Consider the following 18,114-nt stretch of genomic DNA (forward strand, 5'->3'; position numbering starts at 1 on the left):
GGTAGACCTTAATCGGTTCGCACTCCTAGAGGGTGCAGGTTCGAACCCGGCTGGAGGCGTCTACCTATGAGACATCTTCAGATCTCAAGTACATAATACGGACGCACGTACGGTGAACAAAAACATCGTGAGGAAACCCGCACATAGTTGGTCCCAGACGTATTGACTAGTTCTTTCCTCTAGACTAGGCCGACTATAATGCGAGAATGCCGTATGCGCTTGGGCAACCATACGGACATTTAAAAATCTTGTCCCAGGCACAACAGTATTTGAGGAGTGGTTACTTCGCTCTGAAAAATACTGTATAAATCCACAACGGATGTAAAGGCCTAGTTTTTTACTTTCCTAGGACGTAAGATCAGCTCTCGGTCAAGACTTCAGCTTCAAGATCAAGTACCGGGAGTTCACGGCCGAGATGCTGCAAGAGCTGATCTCCCACTCCCTGTTCTGTCGCCAGTACATCAAGTATGATTGTTTCATGGCGCCCCTGGAGCTACACAGTGCGACGTGGTTCATATCGTCATCTGATGATACCGTCGATTATATCGGGAATGTGAAGCGGTAAGTCACTTTTAAAACCTTTAATAGAAATACATTGATAACTTAATGAAAATAAGCTATTTCTTTCACAAAACGTCATCGTCCATATCATCATCATAATCAATCAAAGAGTTTAATATTAGTATGCATTAGAAAGACGCTTTTTCCTAAGGTTGGAAAAATGTTGGCAACTATATTGCTGTTAATTTAAAAGGCATTTTGTCTATGATGCCATAAAATTAATTTCCTCCTAACTGCTAAATGCAATGTCCTTCTTGTATATTTGCCACGTAATTTCATAATTTTCTTTATCCTTCTTTCCATGCCGTTGTCGGAAATTTTCAAAAAAGAGATATTTCTTCTTGCTTAGCGGCTACTGCCCCTGCGGCGTCAACGCAACCTGCGTCAATCCAACGCAGTCCTGCAACTGCGACGCCAACGAGAACAAGTGGCACTGCGATGAAGGCACCTTCGTCAGCCCCACCAGCCTCGGCATCACCGAGATGTTCTTTCTCCAGCAGAAGGATCTCTCTGAGGAGGCTCAGGGGAGAATCACCCTAGGCCCGTTGGAGTGTGTTGAGACAAGTAGGTGTACCGTTAATCCGAAAGGGAATTAAATTGTAGGAAGTTTCTTCGTTGGAAGTTGATTGGCAGATGGTGGATTGCCGTAATTTGGCCCTGTTATGTCAAGCTCAGTCACGACTATCAGTATGATATAACTCGACCAAAGAGCAATGGTCCACCATCTGTCTGCGTCAACTCAACGCAATACTGCAACTGCGACACCAAGTGGCACTGAGCCTCGGCATCACCGAGATGTTCTTCCTCCTGCAGAAGGATCTGTCTGAAGAGGCTCAGGGAATGATTATCCTGGGACCGCTGGAGTGTGTTGAGATGAGTATGTGTTTTGTCCTTATATAACACCCAAAAGGGAATAAAATTGTATGCGTTGTCTTGACGTTAGCATAATATAGACAATGAGGTATATAATTATTATGCTAACGTCAGGTGCCCATGATCGACATCGATTGTTGTTGTAACATAATAGTTACTATTATTGCCATCATGATGTGGCATGATGGCAATAATAGTAACTATTATTGCCATCATGCCACATCATGGACAATCGATTCTTTTACTTCAATTGAAATGTATTCTTTTACTTCAATTGCAAAGCTAAAATCTCAAAATAGGATTTACCATGAAGCTCGCACGGTACCTTCTTTTAGTAAAATGGTGAAAAATGTTCGTGATTAAAGTTCGTTAACTGATTATAATATATTTTTGCAATATATTCTTGCAATTGAAGCAAGTAGGTATGCTCTTAAAATATAATCGTGCATAAAAATTGTTTAAACGATGAGGTAAAGAAAAAATTTGAATAGCAAACAGGATTCCCAAGCACCCTACTTAAAACGAAACGCTCCTCTAATGAATACAGAATATTACGAAATTACAAAAGACAATGTATTTTATAAAACGTCTAAAGATAAAATAACTTGTGCCAACAAAGGACACATTCCGTCCTTAAAGCGTCTAAAATTATAACCCCCGAGTATTCCAAACAAATATTTAAAGTAGACCTTCATAAATCTCAAACAATATAAGGGAGGTAATCTGCCCTAATGTATTTAATTCATCCGATGAAGTCGAAAACGTTCACGGGTTTAGGATAAAATCAAATAAGCGTTTAAATCTTGTAAGACTTTGTTATAATTTTACGTCCAAAATTTTTTAAAGTTTACCATAGTTAAGTATTTTAATTAAAGGAGTTTCTTTCCTAGTTCAATCCAGTCAGTTTTCTATTTAACTACAAAATGGTATTCTCTTTGTGTTTTATTGTGTAATTAACTTTTGAAAATAATCTTGCTTTGCAAAAGTAGAACCTTCCTTCCTCAGACACTCAGCGCTACGTGGTCACATTTACCACCTCTCAGTCCTACATCGAGGTGCCGGGCTGGCGTAAAGGAGATATCGCGTTTAGCTTCAGAACAACTGGCACCAGCGCGATACTGCTGTTCCAGCCACCCATTAGACCTAATTACCCGTCGTTCATGGTGGCTTTGACTAGTGGTAAGTATGAAAGCCTATCTTTCTTCTTTCCTTGACAATTAGCAGTTAGCACCGATCAAAAGAAATCTTTAACCTAACTTCAGTAGGTATTATTTAAGTTTTTTTTAACTACACAGTAGGTATTAATTAATTAACATTAATTATTCCCGTGGTGCTTTCCCTTTAGTTCTTTGACTTTCGGTCATTGCAACTTTGTGCTGTCTCCCGCTTTTTATGGGGAGAGAAAACTGTATAATTGACTGTCTACTCCTCCTATCTTCTTCTGATTAATTTCGTTGCGATCTCTCCCTGAGATCATATCAAAGGGTTTTCGTGGTTGGATACCGCTGTCGATCCTGGCGACACAGGAGATACAGTGGTGGGAATGTGTGGGGGGCCAAAGCCCGTTAAAAAAAGTTGGTGAAAACTTGCAGTCTCCTTCTTCCTTATCCTCTTCGTTGACCTTGGCTGTTTATTATATATTTTGGGTTACATTGCCAAACTTGGTACGTAAATGGGAGCAGAATCGCAAACATCTGATAGAACGCTAATAGCCTTCATCCATGCTATTTTTTTTAAATTGAAGACTGAAGTAAAGACGTATCTCTAACATTTTCTATTACACCTTTGCTTCTCATGAAACCCCGTTCTTCCAGAACACGAGCTGACCTTCAACTTCACCCTCAACACGGGTACCACCAGGAAGCTAGTCATCAACTCCAAGAGGAAACTCAACGGGGGGGAGTGGCACAAGATATGGATAGACTACAACTTCTACCATGTTCGGTTTATGCTCAACACGGAATACCAGATGCTGAATCTACTACAGGAGGAGGAGTTTGGACCGTTTGAGGGCAGCATGTTCATCGGGGGAGCTACAGCGTAAGTATTGCTAGTAATTTAATCCTAATTCCTAGCATAACGTAGCAGTAATAATAGTAAGCAGGTAAAAAAAATGTGATGGAATTATCGTAGGGATCACACAACTTAGGACGTTGTTTCCTACTACTCGTTGCAACACTGCTGCATGCAGTCTATTACGCTGGCATTGATACGAAATGACCAGTAATTGAAATGCCCGGCTTATAATTTGGATCTAATTTATTGCTTAATAGTTACCAAAAAAGTAAAGTTTATATAGAGCGATAGATAGTTCGTCAGTTATTATATAATATACTAGCTGTCCTAGCAAACGTTTCTATGCCATAATATAAAGTATTTCACCTTTCAACCATATTATTTAATTGAAGTGACTAAATAAGTATGTCACTATGGCAACGTCCATCGCTATCCCGTCGCACAAACAATGGTCGCCGTCAGTCTCGAGTTGTAATAATTTATTATTATTTATTTAACAAATGCACTTATCAATATAAAAAGTGTCCAGTAGCCGATTCTCAGACCCACTGAATATGCATATAAAATTTGGTTAAAATCAGTAAAGCCGTTTCGGAGGAGTACGCGGCCTAACATTGTGACACGAGAATTGTTAACTTTTTCACGCATATGAAATATGAAGAGCAGTTGTAAACACATCAGAAATTCCAGTTTCTTATATTTTTATAGGTCCCTTCTAAATTCTAAATATGTTCCTAAAATTTTAGCATTCCAAAAAAAAAAATATCTGTGTACGGTTATAATTCCTATGTTATTAGTTAATTCCAATTCCAAAAGGATCAAATAATTATTCCAGTACGACCAAATATCAGTGTTCCACGTGAACAAACACAATTATAACGTAGGTGGCAAGTCACAACGCTTCGGTGAACTAATTTGATAACGGCCCTATATCAAACCCTCCTAGCCCTTAAAATGATAACCGAATGTTAGATAACCTCTTAGGCAACTCATCTTTAGAGGATCTAACAATAAAGGAATATAGATAATAGGCTAAGAGATAGTTGTATCTAATCCTAGGGCCTAATACTATGCCGTTTCAAAAAGGGCTAATATTGGTTGATGAACTCTCAAGCCTAACGAAAGATCTAAATTCTAAATTTAATGAGGTACCAAATGTTATTATGAAACCGCCCTAAACTATATTCATTAGCTGTTATACCGGTACTACATTTTGAGACTATGGTCTAGCTTGAACTTATGAATAAAATTAATCATTATGTTGCTGTCTAGTCTCTATTATTATTTTATTAGTTCTACTCTATTGTTTTTCTTATGCCTGAATAATTAAAGTACCTATCTAACTACCGCACTCAGAGTGGAACATTTATTTAATTACAATGTACTTAAATTGAAAACCGGCGTGAAACAGCGCTTGCGCTGTGTTTCGCCGAGTGAGTGAGTTTACCGGAGGCCCAATCCCCTACCCTACCCTTTTCCCTTCCCTACCCTCCCCTATTTCCTTCCCTACCCTCCCCTATTCCCTTGTAAAAGGCCGGCAACGCACCTGCAGCTCTTCTGATGTTGCGAGTGTCCATGGGCGACGGAAGTTGCTTTCCATCAGGTAACCCGTTTGCTCGTTTGCCCCCTTATTTCATAAAAAAAAAACATAATTTTGACATAAGCCTCTGTCATGAAGGTTAATCATAGTTAAATGAGTACGGCGGTAAGCACTTAAAACGAAAGTTTATAAATGTTACAAAACTCTATACTTAGTCTAATTTTATGTATTAAAAATTCACAGTAACATTGATTTTACATAGAAATAGAGTATTAATAATTAATATTATTTTCAATACGTGCATGTTAATAGTTTTGAAAGTAAAAATATTCAAATCACTCGAATCGCATAATATAATGAAATAGTTTTTAGCACGTATTTCTAATAATTGTGAAAGCGATAAGGGATATTTCATTTGTAAACATGCTACCTAGGTCCTATTAGTTACAAGTAGATTTTAAAGTGTTTTCTCTACTCTCTAGTCTTTACCAGTAATATTATTATAGAAAAAAAAATGTTTCATCATTTACTTTGAAAAAAACCCGATCTGCTAAGTGCTAGTCCAATTTTAGTAAAGGAACAGATACGGGGTGTAAGTTTGTAACAAATAAAAGTTATAATACTTTAGGATGTGTATATTATGTTCCTTATAGATTAGCGTAAATGCCCCCATAATTGTCACGTATATTTACTACTTTCTTTCCGAAAAATATCTTCACAAACACCGGCTAGTTGACGACAAATTGAAAACTAAACGCACCTAGCCCCGCTGTGGTGGTGAGCGCTGTACTAATAGGGATGACAACAAGGTCAAAGATTAGCTAATTTTTTTAATAAAATAAAGACAAAGCGATAAAAAATAAATATTCCCAAAATTTCATCTTCATAACTTATGTATTTTTTTTGTTATGAGCCTTCAAAGTTGGATAGTCAAGTCGATTTTTTTTAATAAAATTCCTTAATTTTTGTATACCATTCGATAAGTTATGCAATTTATAACATTTTTTCTGGTGAAACCATTTTCATAAACGCAATATTTAACATAACTATCGAACAAACTAGCTAGGCGTGACGTCATAGTTAGCTGACATTTTGTATGGAGCGTTTTGGGAAGGTCTATTTTATGCATAAACTTATAATATACTGTTTTTATGTGACTTTTGAATTGTGAGATCTTGGAGAGTTTTTAAGTTATCAGAGTCATTTTTTCACCGATATTTCTATTTTTGAATGGTCCTTCATTTACCAACAAAAAAAAATATTTCGTCATGTCTATTCAATTAGACGGCGCAGCAGCTTTCGAATCAGCTGTATGTTGAAAGTTTTGAACGCCTCAAATATTCAATTAAAAAGCTAGACGTGTGATTGAATCTAGCTGTTAGATTGAAATTTTATTTTAACCAGTTGGCTGCGACGTATTCACAATCACCCCTTAATCTAAAAACTCCTTCCATAAACTCTACCTAAAACAATTTTAAACTCTTTCTTTCTAGGGAACATCTCAAAAAGTCCGCCGTCAACCAAGGTCTGATCGGTTGTTTCCGAGGCTTGGTCGTGAACGGTGAGATCCTGGACATCTACAGCTACATGTCTGTCCACCTGTCAGAGATCATCAAGGATTGCAAGCCCTCCTGTGTGCCCAACCCGTGTCTGAACAAGGCGGTGTGTAAGGAGCTATGGTCGAGCTATGAGTGCATATGCAAGAATCCCTGGGCGCATTTGGGTGTGCATTGCGAGGAGAGTAAGTACCCTTATCCCTCCTTATCTTCATTAATGAGTAATTGTGTTATAATGTTGGTTATCTAGTTCTTCCACTCACGTCTTTAACTAAGCTAACGCATAATCGCTTATCGCGACCAGAATATTCTATAACAACTTATATAATAATTTTCACATGCTCCCGACGACATCAGATACAACTTACCTACATAGCAGCAGATAATGTTAATACAATTTCCGTTAACATTGGCTAATTGCTCGCTGTGTAAGGAAGGACTCCTATATTTGCATAACGACCAACATGATCGCTTGATCCATCTTTCACGGTACAACGTTTCGATACATTGCTTTCGAATTTGTCCCTTGATTCATTATTTTACGTCACAAATATTTAAAGTATTTGTGTGGGTGTGAGATAATTGTAAATGTAACTATGCATTTATTGCAAAATATAGAACCTTATTTATAACTCAAAACAATTATTCCTAATTGTTTTGAGTTATAAATAAGGTTTAAGTTTAGATTAAGACTTCCGTCTTAATCTGGGAAAGTCCGAATAAACAAAATTAGCAAGTTTTTTGTTGGTCCGCCATCAGAGTGCACTGTAGTCTGTAGTACAACAATGGGTGCACTCTAATTACAAGCTAAATTTTCTTACAGAGATAATTTTACCTAAAATTAGAGCAAAATATTCTCGGTGAGAAGCCTGGTGACTTACCCTGAGTCCTAACATAGCTTTATGACTTCTTTCTTATGTATTTGCTTTCTTAAATCACTTATACCATATTAATCCAATTGAAATGTATACAGATATCAACGAAAAGGCACTAACGTTCCAAACGCGAGATGCGTATTTAAAGAAGAACTACTTAGTTGACAACGCGACGGATGCAGAGAAGATGAGGTTGAAAAAAATGATGACGGAAAACGTTCTGATGAACCTTCGAACATACGACGACAACGCTCTAGTCTTATACGCTAACGACAATCTCAACAATTTCATTCACCTATTCATACACAATGGAACGGAAATAATATACATGTTTAATAACGAAGATGAAATAGTGCAAATGAACGTAACATGCGAGAAAATCAACAAAGGTGAAAGTGTACAGATAGCTATCATACGCACAGAGAATAGTACTACGCTGCACGTAAATGACAAAAACACGACGATCAACAAAGTTGCCAAGCTATTGTCTAACTACACCAACAAGCCGTGGAAAAATCCGGAACTTGGTAAGTGTTAAAGATATTGAAAAAGTGAGTTATTCATAGTATAGCGTTTTCGCACTTCGTTGCGAAATGCGATGCATTCAATGAACCATATCAATTTGAAACATGCAGCCCGGCACCGTGGCCCGCAAGTGTGTAAAAGTAAGTGTCTTCTTAAGGAATTAATACAAAAAGTGCTAAGATAAGTGAAAAAGAAATAATCTTCAAAAGATATTGCAATAATGTCCTTTCAAATTTAATACGACAATGTTATATAATCGTAACTGATCATGACCTAACCAGAAGTATCGAAACTACTTAGATAAAACAAACACACAAACGTATTTATTTCAGAGGTAATTCGACCTCAAAGACCGCCTGCACCCCCAATGGACTACTTCCAAATGAATTTGGGAGGTTTCGATCCGTTCTCTCTGCATTTGGCACCGCGAGCAACGTCTCTACCGCAAGGTGGCTATGTCGGTTGCGTCAGGGGCTTTAAAATTGCTGACCACGTTGTAGATCTGTCGAAGAAAGCTCAGCAGAACATTGAACAAGGTAAGGCACACTAAGCATGTATATCATAACCCTTTTTTTATACAGCTCGTGATATAACTTACTTGGCAAAAGTGGAAGAGGAATTCGCAGAATTTGACTTTTAGGACTCTTGGTAGGGTGAGGAGAGACTATAATAGATGATCGCGCTAAGCCAAGATTTTTTTATTGTTTCGGTAAACTATTAACGAGGAAAGAGTAAATTACCTTTTAATGTGATATCGATTAGGATTTTCTCTTCCGGATTTCAATTTTCTTTACTCGTAATATTATTATATCATAGCGCGTGAGTGAGTTATCTTCTAGATAGATATTTGAAATCACTTCCGTTGTGTAGGAACAATTAGTACATCTTGCTACATCTACAAACCAATAGACTTTAAAGTCTCGTTTACCACACAGCTATCGTTTAGGAGTTAAAAAAATGTATGAGTCACTGTCATGTGTTCCCCTCACAAGTAAGTTCCCCGCCGCAGGGTTCGATCGAAATATTTCAAACATAGTTCTATCGCTACAAATACTTTTCTTTCTTAGGTCTTCCCGTTCATAACTACTGTGTAATTAATTATTGGCATCAGCAAATTTTACCAAACGGCTTGTCGGATATGAGTTTGAGAGATATCTCTAGATTCGTTCGACCATGAAGAGTAACATTGAGTCCATCACAACGTCGAGTTTTTTGTATTTTAGGAAATGATAGAACTAGGATCCGATTCTTACACTTTGACTGTCGCTTCCATGATATAAGCTCTTACTTCCGCGCACATACCTGCTAAGTAAATCAGGCGTGAACGCCCAAAGGGTCATTCGCCTCCTGAGACTTGGACATCATTCATTTTGCGCATACGAGATCATCGATGTTTTTCTAATCCAGAGCTCACAAGTGTCCTCCCAGAGTGCGACCTATCTATAGATCCGATTCCCATGTACTAGGCCAGTCATTAAAGCCAAAACCCGAAAGAAATTAGTAACTTGATAAAATTTTAGGAGGTTGTTAAAGAAGGTAAAATAACTTACCGTGTGATTTTGCAGTGTTCTGGGGTGTACGGAAAGAGTTGAAAAGGGGTGAAAAAGGTTTTTTGTTAATAACATTGCGTAAAAAACTAGTAACACGCTGCAAATTTGGAATTAGGTTTTTCTTACCGTTTTGTAATTTGCAGCGTTTTGCAATATACGGAACATTGTTTATTATTAAAAAACAATTAAATGTGTTATCAACAAGGGTAAAAAATGTAGTAACACGCTACAATGTTATAATTAAGTTGTTTTTACCGTTTTCTAACGTATATCAAATTTACAGTAATTTTCAACAAAATAAACATTGTTCATTATTGAAAAACAATGAAATTCGTTAATAACAAGGGTAAAAAAAATAGTAACACGCTGCAAATTTCTTACCGTTTTGTAACGTGTATTAATTTTGCAGCTTTTTGCAACGAACGGAACATTGTCAATTACTATATGAACAAAAATTTCAGTTAGTAATACTGATAAAAAAGTTAATGAAAGTTAAAAGTTAATAAATATGAAAATAGTAAATTATGAAAAATTTTATCCACGAAATATTATTAACATATTTTATTTATTGTTCCGTAGTATTATTACTGTAAGTTATTAATTATGAAAAGTTGAAAAATGTTTCAAATACATGCTGACAACATTTTCTTTGCATTGCAACTCTTCACTTACTTTTTTACCATCAATACTAAATGAAATATTTGTTCATATAGTAATAAACTTTACAAAATGGTAAGAACATCATAATTCTAAATTTACACCGAGTTACTAATTTTTTTCACCCCTGTTATTAACAAATTTTATTGTTTTTTAATAATTAACAATGTTCCGTATATTGCAAAACGCTGCAAATTTAATACACGTTACAAAACGGTAAGAACAACCTAATTCCAAATTTGCAGCGTGTTACTAATTTTTTACGCAATGTTATTAACAAAAAACCTTTTTCACCCCTTTTCAACCCTTTCCGTACACCCACGAACGCTGCAAACTCACACGGTAAGTTACTTTACCTTCTTTAACAACCCCCTAAAATTTTATCAAGTTACTAATTTCTTTCGGGTTTTGGCTTTAATGACTATACTTTGAATGTCGTTTTGATGCTAATTAATAATTATAAGCTCTTACTTCAACGCACACACTACATTAGGCGCGAACTTGCCATTCGACGCATGAGATTTGGGCACTATTCCCTAAATTTGCGGTCTTCGGTGTCTTTTTGATCCAGAGCTCACAGGCGTCCTCCCAGAATGCGATATGAAATGCGACGCGGAACCGTGTAAGAATGGAGGCGTCTGCGCCGAGGACTTCGCGAATCGTGAGAGCAGTTGCGACTGCGACCTCACCAGCTACTTTGGGGAATACTGCGTGGATGAGAAGGGAGCGGATTTTAACGGCGAAAGCATTCTTCAGAGGAAGTTCTTGTTGGGGGACGCTATTACACAGGTAAGTGATGATAGAAAGATTGATGTTGGTTCATTGTCAATTAGTAATCGATGATGAATGATAAATGAAGTTAACACACAAACTTGTTCAACTTATCTAACTCAGAAACCCTAAAATCCAAAGTTAGAACTCACAACTCATCAACATACATATTGTAAGATTTTTGAGGTGCTATTTTCCTGAAGTTTCATGTCTGAAATATTGTCAATTTTTCAGATAAAAATAAAACTAGCATTTTCAAGCAACGATCTTAGACAGAAGAACACTGTGATACTTCTCGTACAAACTGAAAACAAGTAAGTTTTATTTTATTACAAATACCAAATATTGAGCACAAATGAATATGTAAAAAGTGTTAAAGTAGGAAGAAACATAAAAAAAACTAAACAACTTGTATTCAATAAAAAAAAATTGAGGTAGAGAGGCAACTTTGTGTAATTATTATTTTTAGACGCAGCTACTACCTGCTAGTGGCGATAACACAGGAGGGGTATTTGAAGTTTGAAGAAGACCGAGAAGATGATTCGGCGTATGGCGTTGAAGTTAAAGATAGGAATTTCCTAAACGGTATAATATTACTGTTTCTTTCCGGTTATAATTTGAGAGAGACATTACCTAACTAATTTGAGTAAAATCAAATAAAAAGGTTGGCTGGGGCACTACCGTGCCCCCAGATAAGTTACGTATTGTCTCTGAATAAAATTAGATAGTCAGAAAAGCTATTCGGGAGTAGATACTACCAAAGAAATGGCTTTATAAGCAGATGGGGGATCAATATAATTTGGTTAAGTATGGCCGACAGATCATATTTGACTTGACGTAACTCGACTAAATAATGTAGGTCTGCCATATTCTGCTTATAAGAAATTTAATCTGATGGAGTATAACAATTGCAGAAACTAACAGCAACTATATTTGAAGCTAAAAGATTTTGTGGGTAGTGAGCAGCTTACAAAGTATTAAACGTTAGTATTAAATAACTCTCTGATAGGGCTAGTTATTCAATCTACCGTACCCAGTTTGAGATAAAACCTACATCCAGGACCTATATCTATTTAAAGCCAGCAGGTTTCAGTATTAATACGAGTCAAGTTTTTACGTAATAAGCAATAACTACTTTTACTATAGTAGGCAGTTATTTAGAGCTGAGATGTTAGTGTGTCTAGTTAGTGTTATTTATTACCATGTTTCCTGAGAAGTTTTGCATGTGTTAGACCTAAATTTGGTTTAGTTGCTAAATTGTTAGTGTATCTTAGAATTGGTCTCGTTTAAGTATTTATTTAGAAAGCATTAGGACGAAAGCAGAATTTCTAAAAAGATTTTATTTGTTTACCATACTATAAATAAGACGACACCCCGCTTAGTAATTCATTGATATTGGGTGCGTTCCTTAACTGGAAACAAAATAGTTACTTTAATTTGCACTGGTACATAAACTCTTAAGTTTGAAAATACACCCATTTGTTAAAAAAAAAGAAAACAGCTACAAATTATAAATCCTTAGGCACATCAATAATTTTCCTCCAAAGTAAGTCTGGATTGAGACTGATAACTTGGTAGGCCCTTAACATGAATCCCTTAACACAATAATATAATAGCTAAAAGATTCTGGAACTCTCAAGCGTTATCTTCTGATTACAAAATAGTGCTAGTTACATGAACTGTATGCTGATTAGAAAACCTCCCCCACAGGAGCCCGACACACAGTCTACTACACTCGCGTTGGTCAGAACGCCAAACTTCTCATAGACCGTATAGAGGTGCCTCTAGAGAAGCTACCTCCTCAGGGTCTATGGGAAGTCTTCGATGTTGGAATTAACGAGGTCCAGATAGGTGGACTGAACACTACAGATCCTAGACTTGCTATTTATAAGGGATATAACGGATGCCTTTCGAGTGAGTAATAAATCCCAACTAACCTACGCTTTAAACTCATCTTCTAGATTTAGTCTCTCTTGTTTCTTATCTTGGAAGCATTTCTAGTTCTAGCTGCCATTCTTCTTTAATTAAAGCGTTAAACTTTTTCCTTTTGGACTGTAGTTTCAGTTGATTTCTAAACACATTTAAATTCTAAACACATTTAAATACTTCTTCTTTCGTTTTGTGTTTATGTTCCATTTCTTGGCTATTGCTCATAAGCCACTATGTTTCTTTTTAAATCTTTAAATTTAATTCATATCATATTTTCTTCTTCAATTCTCCAGGTTTAATCTAATATTTATCAGGATAGTAGGTTAACTTTATAATCCATCTAGTTGTTCATTGTAATCCGCCTCAACTTATCTTTTCAGACATCCTAGTGGAAGTGAACGGTGATGAGATGAAGCCACTAGAAGAGTACATGTTATTCACTCGGGAGTCGGCTGCAGTGAGTGCAGTCAACGCACGAGGTGTTCGCAGTGCGCAATGCAGCGACCAGTTCGATGGAGCCTGGCCGAGACAACCTACTACAGCGCATAATGGAAGCTTCCTTGTGGTAAGAACTATTTCTTGGATTCTTCAGAAGAGCCAAAAGAGAGAGAGAGAGATACTATAGAATAGAATTAAAGAGGCAGTCAACACTCAGCGCAGGTATCTGCAGCGCGCAATGCGGTGATCAGTTCGATGAACTGGCCGAGGCGCTGCTCATAATGGAAGCTTGTGGTAGGTATTGCGGTACTGAGAGCGTCCATTGTAAAAAAAATATTTCAGCACGATTGTAACATCGATTACAGCTGGGACTGTTTTACCACTTACTGATAATGCCGGATTGGCAACCCACAACTTATCTGACAGATAGAGTATACTCTAATCAGATGGAGTACGTATATCTAAATATTATAAATAAAGGTTGGATGTATTGTCAACAAGCGCTTTCTCCTACACCTCTTTCGCATTCTGTCCAATGCCCCGATGCGAATTGCGAACCCGTAAATTACGGCCCAGAATAGACGTAAGAGTACTAGTTACTATAGTAGCCGAAGTTAGTGCGTCAAGACTCCAGCATTATAATGCTTGAGTCTTGACGCACTAACTTCGGCTACAGATACCTCACTACTCTTCGTCATCCGTGAATCACGAATTCGGGTCAGACGTAGTGGTTCATAATCCTTTTTTGTCTCCATATTCATCCATAATTTTCAGAGTATGGACAAAACTTGGGTAGAAGATCCACCGTCCCGTCTGCCCTACGACCTGCTGCACCAACTGCCTGATGCTGAGGAGGAGAACACAGACAAGTTCTTCATCGCACTCATCGTTATATTCATCCTGGGATTGTGCTATTGTGGGTCTCATGTAAGTGACTTTTTATATAACCTCGTTTTAAAAAACCCCAAATGATCGATATATCCCCGTTACGACCAAGATGAAACTAACGATATCCATCATGCCTAAATCCGAAAGCTGTTTAGACATTAGTCCTAGAACTAAAGCGTGCCAAAAAGAATATTAGGTATACCACCAGTAGAAACCGACCAACGGTTTACCAATAGGATAGACGAGCAAAGTTGCTGTCTTTTTCAAGGGCAGTTGGATCTGCTCTCTAAAAATTCCTCTTTTTTTTGCTTTGGAGGCTAAAACAACAGGTGATTCAAGACAAGCTATTCTATTTGTCAGATGTGGAGAACTCAGAAGGCGTACAAGCTGCGCTTGGAGAAGGAGACCGACGACAACATCATGAGGAACAAAGAAAAGGCTACCAAACTGATGGAACCATCCGTAGCGTTTGTCGTATGTACCATCGGGGAAATTGATTTATATTCAATAGGCAGATGAAGGATCTACGTTGTTTGGTCGGGTTATAACATGGTAATTGTAATTAATTGTAAGTCGTGTTGCTGTGTTTGACATAATCCGACCAAATTACGTAGGTCCATTTAATTAATTCATGGGTACACGACCCATGAATTAATTTCTCAAGCCGAATTTTTGACTAGCCAAACGATTAAAGACTAGACTCAACAGCGACGTTGAATCTGGTTTTGTGACTGAATCAGTTGAATTACATACTTATATAATATATTACATAATACGTCAACTAACTAACTAAACGGCTTTTTTGCCTGGCATGTTGGAAACATCACATATTATACAAAGACAACGAACCTTGAATTACTAGATCAAGCTCCAACTAAAACCAAAACTCAGAAGTTTGTAAAATATGGTGAACTTACCTTACCTCGCTGCTAATGTAATTTATCTCTTTCAGGCGCACTGGAAAATATTAATATCGCGGTAGTTAAATATATAAGTTAATTTATTATACGTGCCCCGAAAACTTTGTGTAAACAAAAACGCAAATAATAATTTATCTTTCAGAACAAAGAAGAATCCACAGAAGAAGACAAGAAGACTAACGGTGTAGTGATAGAAGTGGTGCCGACTGTTATTGTCGAACCCAATGACGACAAGATCGTGCCTAGACGTGGCTCGCTGAGGTTTAGAGGTAAGACAAGAAATACTGCTGGTGACAGTTCATTCCATAGTCTTATAGTGTGCGGTAGAAAGTTAAGCGAAAAACGCACGGTGGAAGACTGCCACTCATCAAGGTGATGAGGATGATATATGAAGCAATGGCGAAAAGTTACAGGAGGTATGATTCCGAACAATTCCTCAGAGCACACCACGTGACACAAGTCACAAGTCACAACCGATAGAGGATATAGAGCAGCCTTTTCCAAAGTGGGCGATAACACGCTCTTGTGGGCGCTGGAGGTCTGAAGGGGGGCCGTGTAGGACCCAGAAAAAAATGGGGGCGTTGTGTAAATGCTTGGGGGTTGATTTATTTCATCTGGATGCATTTTAAATTAGAACCATGGGGGGCGCTAAAAGATAATTTGTTCTCAAAGTGGGTGGTAGACAAAGTAAGTATAGGAACCACCCCTGAACTGTGAAGCTCCATCTCGGCGTAATTCTGAGGGGTAAAGCCTGTTTGAAACACTTTTATTATTTTTTAAATTATACAATTATTTATGTGTGTGGCTGTAGATGTTCATCTGTTCCCTCATAACTTCTAAACTAGTTCTCATTATTAGACAAATGAGGTGTCGTCGGAACTCGGAAGCCTTTTGATCGTCCGCTCTCGTCATGTAAGCAAAGGCAGTAAAGATTTCTTGACGATGTCGTGTGGGACATCAAATGAAAGAGCTTTGTTAGTACATTTCAAATATCCATATATCCATTATCCATACTAGGTATAATATTATTATAAATGCGAAAGTGTGTCTGTCTGTCTGTTACCTCTTCATGCCCAAACCGCTGAACAGATTTTGCTGAAATTTGGACGGAGACATTTTGAGTCCCGGGAAAGGACATAGGATACTTTTTATCCCGGAAAAATGTACGGTTCCCGCGCGATAAATGAATTTTGACGCAACGGAGTTGCCACTTGCCGGTGTCATCTAGTGTAAAATATTATTATTAAAACTTTAATTTTAATTAAACCCTCCCTTAAAAATTATAACCCTCTACTTAAAATATACATTTAAAATGTATACCTATTTTACGTAGAGGGTTATAATTTTTTTACTTATTCCAACGTAGACTGGTTATATATTTTTAACTTATATAACTATTTTCATGTTTACAGATGTGATCGACAAAGAAGTATCGTTTGAGCCGCTCGAAGAGAGAGACGAGACGGAAAACGACGAGGAATCTTCAGAGGACACCGACAGCGATGATGAGAAGGTGCTAAACGTTAGTATGTTTGAAGTTGTTTTTAAACCAATCTGCAGTATCAATTATACGGGACCCCCAAGTTACGGGCACCTCCAACGTCCGTCAGCAAAAATAAAATAAAACTTTCCGCCTCCCAAATTGGGCCCCAAACAATTTTTTATACGGGGCCCCGCCCGCGCCAGTGCATGCTACTCTTGTGTCTGAGAGATTCTTACGGCCATAGATTTCAGATGGTTACATTATCAACCGCATTCATAGTAATTTAATGATTAATTAACTTTAATTTATTAAAGACTAGCTGTTGCCCGCGACTTCGTCCGCGTGGACTTCAGTTTATAGCGCGCGATGTCAACAAAGTTGGTATCAAAAACTTTTATAAAAAAAACCCTGGTACCCCTTAAATCAAAACAGCTGTGCAGTGTGCACATAATATTACATTTTTTTAAATTAAACTTTATATTTAATGCCAAATTTCAAATCTCAATTACACAACTTTACCCATAAACTATTTATCATTGATAGGTTTAAGGTTACGTCTTTTTTAAAAACGTAGTACTTATAGAAATAACAATCGAAAAATATCGAAACCTAAATCAACACCTAAATTGTAAGATGATACCACCTCTTATCTTAGAAAGACTTTTGAGCAAGCGTCAGCGCGATGTAGGAGACGCACGGCGCCATCTATTATGAATTTTTGGAAGCAACTTAATTTGAACAAATTTACGCATTTTCATCCCCTTACAACCCTTTTATCCAGTAAAAAAGTAGCCTATGTCCTTTCTCAGGCTTTAGACTATCTGTATACAAAATTTCATTACAATCGGTTCGGTAGTTTTGGCATGAAAGCGAGACAGACAGACAGACAGAGATACTTTCACATTTATTATATTAGTATAGAAGTATAGATTAGTATAGATTTTGACTTTGTAAACTCCATACATTTGCCATATAACACTCTTCATTAAATAATTAAAATTTAAAATTAAGTAAGCTATAATGTCCCTGAGTGCGGCGTTACTTCTATGGTTAATTAATAGTTATTAGGTATTCATAAAATAATATTAAATTAAACTTTAATATGTATAAAGGTGGCCATACAGTATACACGGGACAATTATTATCGTAACGATTTATCTCCTCGATGTTAATATCGAACGACAAATTGTACGTGTGTAGCAATATCGCAAACGATTTACGTTCAAAAGATCGATTGGACGATTTTCTTGACGGTCGATCGAAACGACAAATTGTCCCGTGTATGGGCACCATAATATAATATTTTTGTTTGTAGACTGACGATAAACTGCCTGAAGAAGCATCGCCAACTTTATCACCGCAACTCTACAGAGTCGAAGAGGAGAGCTCCATGGAATTATTAACTACGAGCGCTTAATAAATTCTCATTTCTAACACTCATGTTTGTTTCTTTTACTGTTCCTTACAATAAGATAGGTTGACAATTAGTATTTTAACTAAGTACATAATTATTATAATTTATAATAATATTA

The 18,114-nt window shown here is 37.0% G+C and overlaps 1 protein-coding gene across 3 annotated transcripts in view; it reads left to right on the plus strand.

Annotated features, from left to right (window-relative positions):
* The window catches only part of LOC121738375 (contactin-associated protein-like 5), a 37,868-nt gene extending 19,846 nt beyond the window's left edge, over positions 1-18,022 (plus strand). For 2 of the 3 annotated variants that reach the window (XM_042130372.1, XM_042130374.1), the window contains 17 exons: positions 350-561; positions 911-1,125; positions 2,440-2,613; positions 3,249-3,474; positions 6,484-6,731; positions 7,520-7,948; positions 8,279-8,482; positions 10,725-10,942; positions 11,159-11,238; positions 11,394-11,509; positions 12,635-12,838; positions 13,234-13,418; positions 14,066-14,218; positions 14,540-14,653; positions 15,242-15,368; positions 16,512-16,621; positions 17,898-18,022. In XM_042130372.1, the coding sequence (XP_041986306.1) occupies positions 350-561; positions 911-1,125; positions 2,440-2,613; positions 3,249-3,474; positions 6,484-6,731; positions 7,520-7,948; positions 8,279-8,482; positions 10,725-10,942; positions 11,159-11,238; positions 11,394-11,509; positions 12,635-12,838; positions 13,234-13,418; positions 14,066-14,218; positions 14,540-14,653; positions 15,242-15,368; positions 16,512-16,621; positions 17,898-17,999 (3,117 nt within the window). In that variant the 3' untranslated portion in view covers positions 18,000-18,022. The remainder of the gene's footprint in view (positions 1-349; positions 562-910; positions 1,126-2,439; positions 2,614-3,248; positions 3,475-6,483; positions 6,732-7,519; positions 7,949-8,278; positions 8,483-10,724; positions 10,943-11,158; positions 11,239-11,393; positions 11,510-12,634; positions 12,839-13,233; positions 13,419-14,065; positions 14,219-14,539; positions 14,654-15,241; positions 15,369-16,511; positions 16,622-17,897) is intronic. The other variant, XM_042130373.1, reaches the window with a different exon arrangement.
* Positions 18,023-18,114: the final 92 nt, after the last annotated feature.

This window comes from Aricia agestis, chromosome Z (assembly GCF_905147365.1).
Source record: "Aricia agestis chromosome Z, ilAriAges1.1, whole genome shotgun sequence".
In the NCBI taxonomy this organism is placed as follows: domain Eukaryota; kingdom Metazoa; phylum Arthropoda; class Insecta; order Lepidoptera; family Lycaenidae; genus Aricia; species Aricia agestis.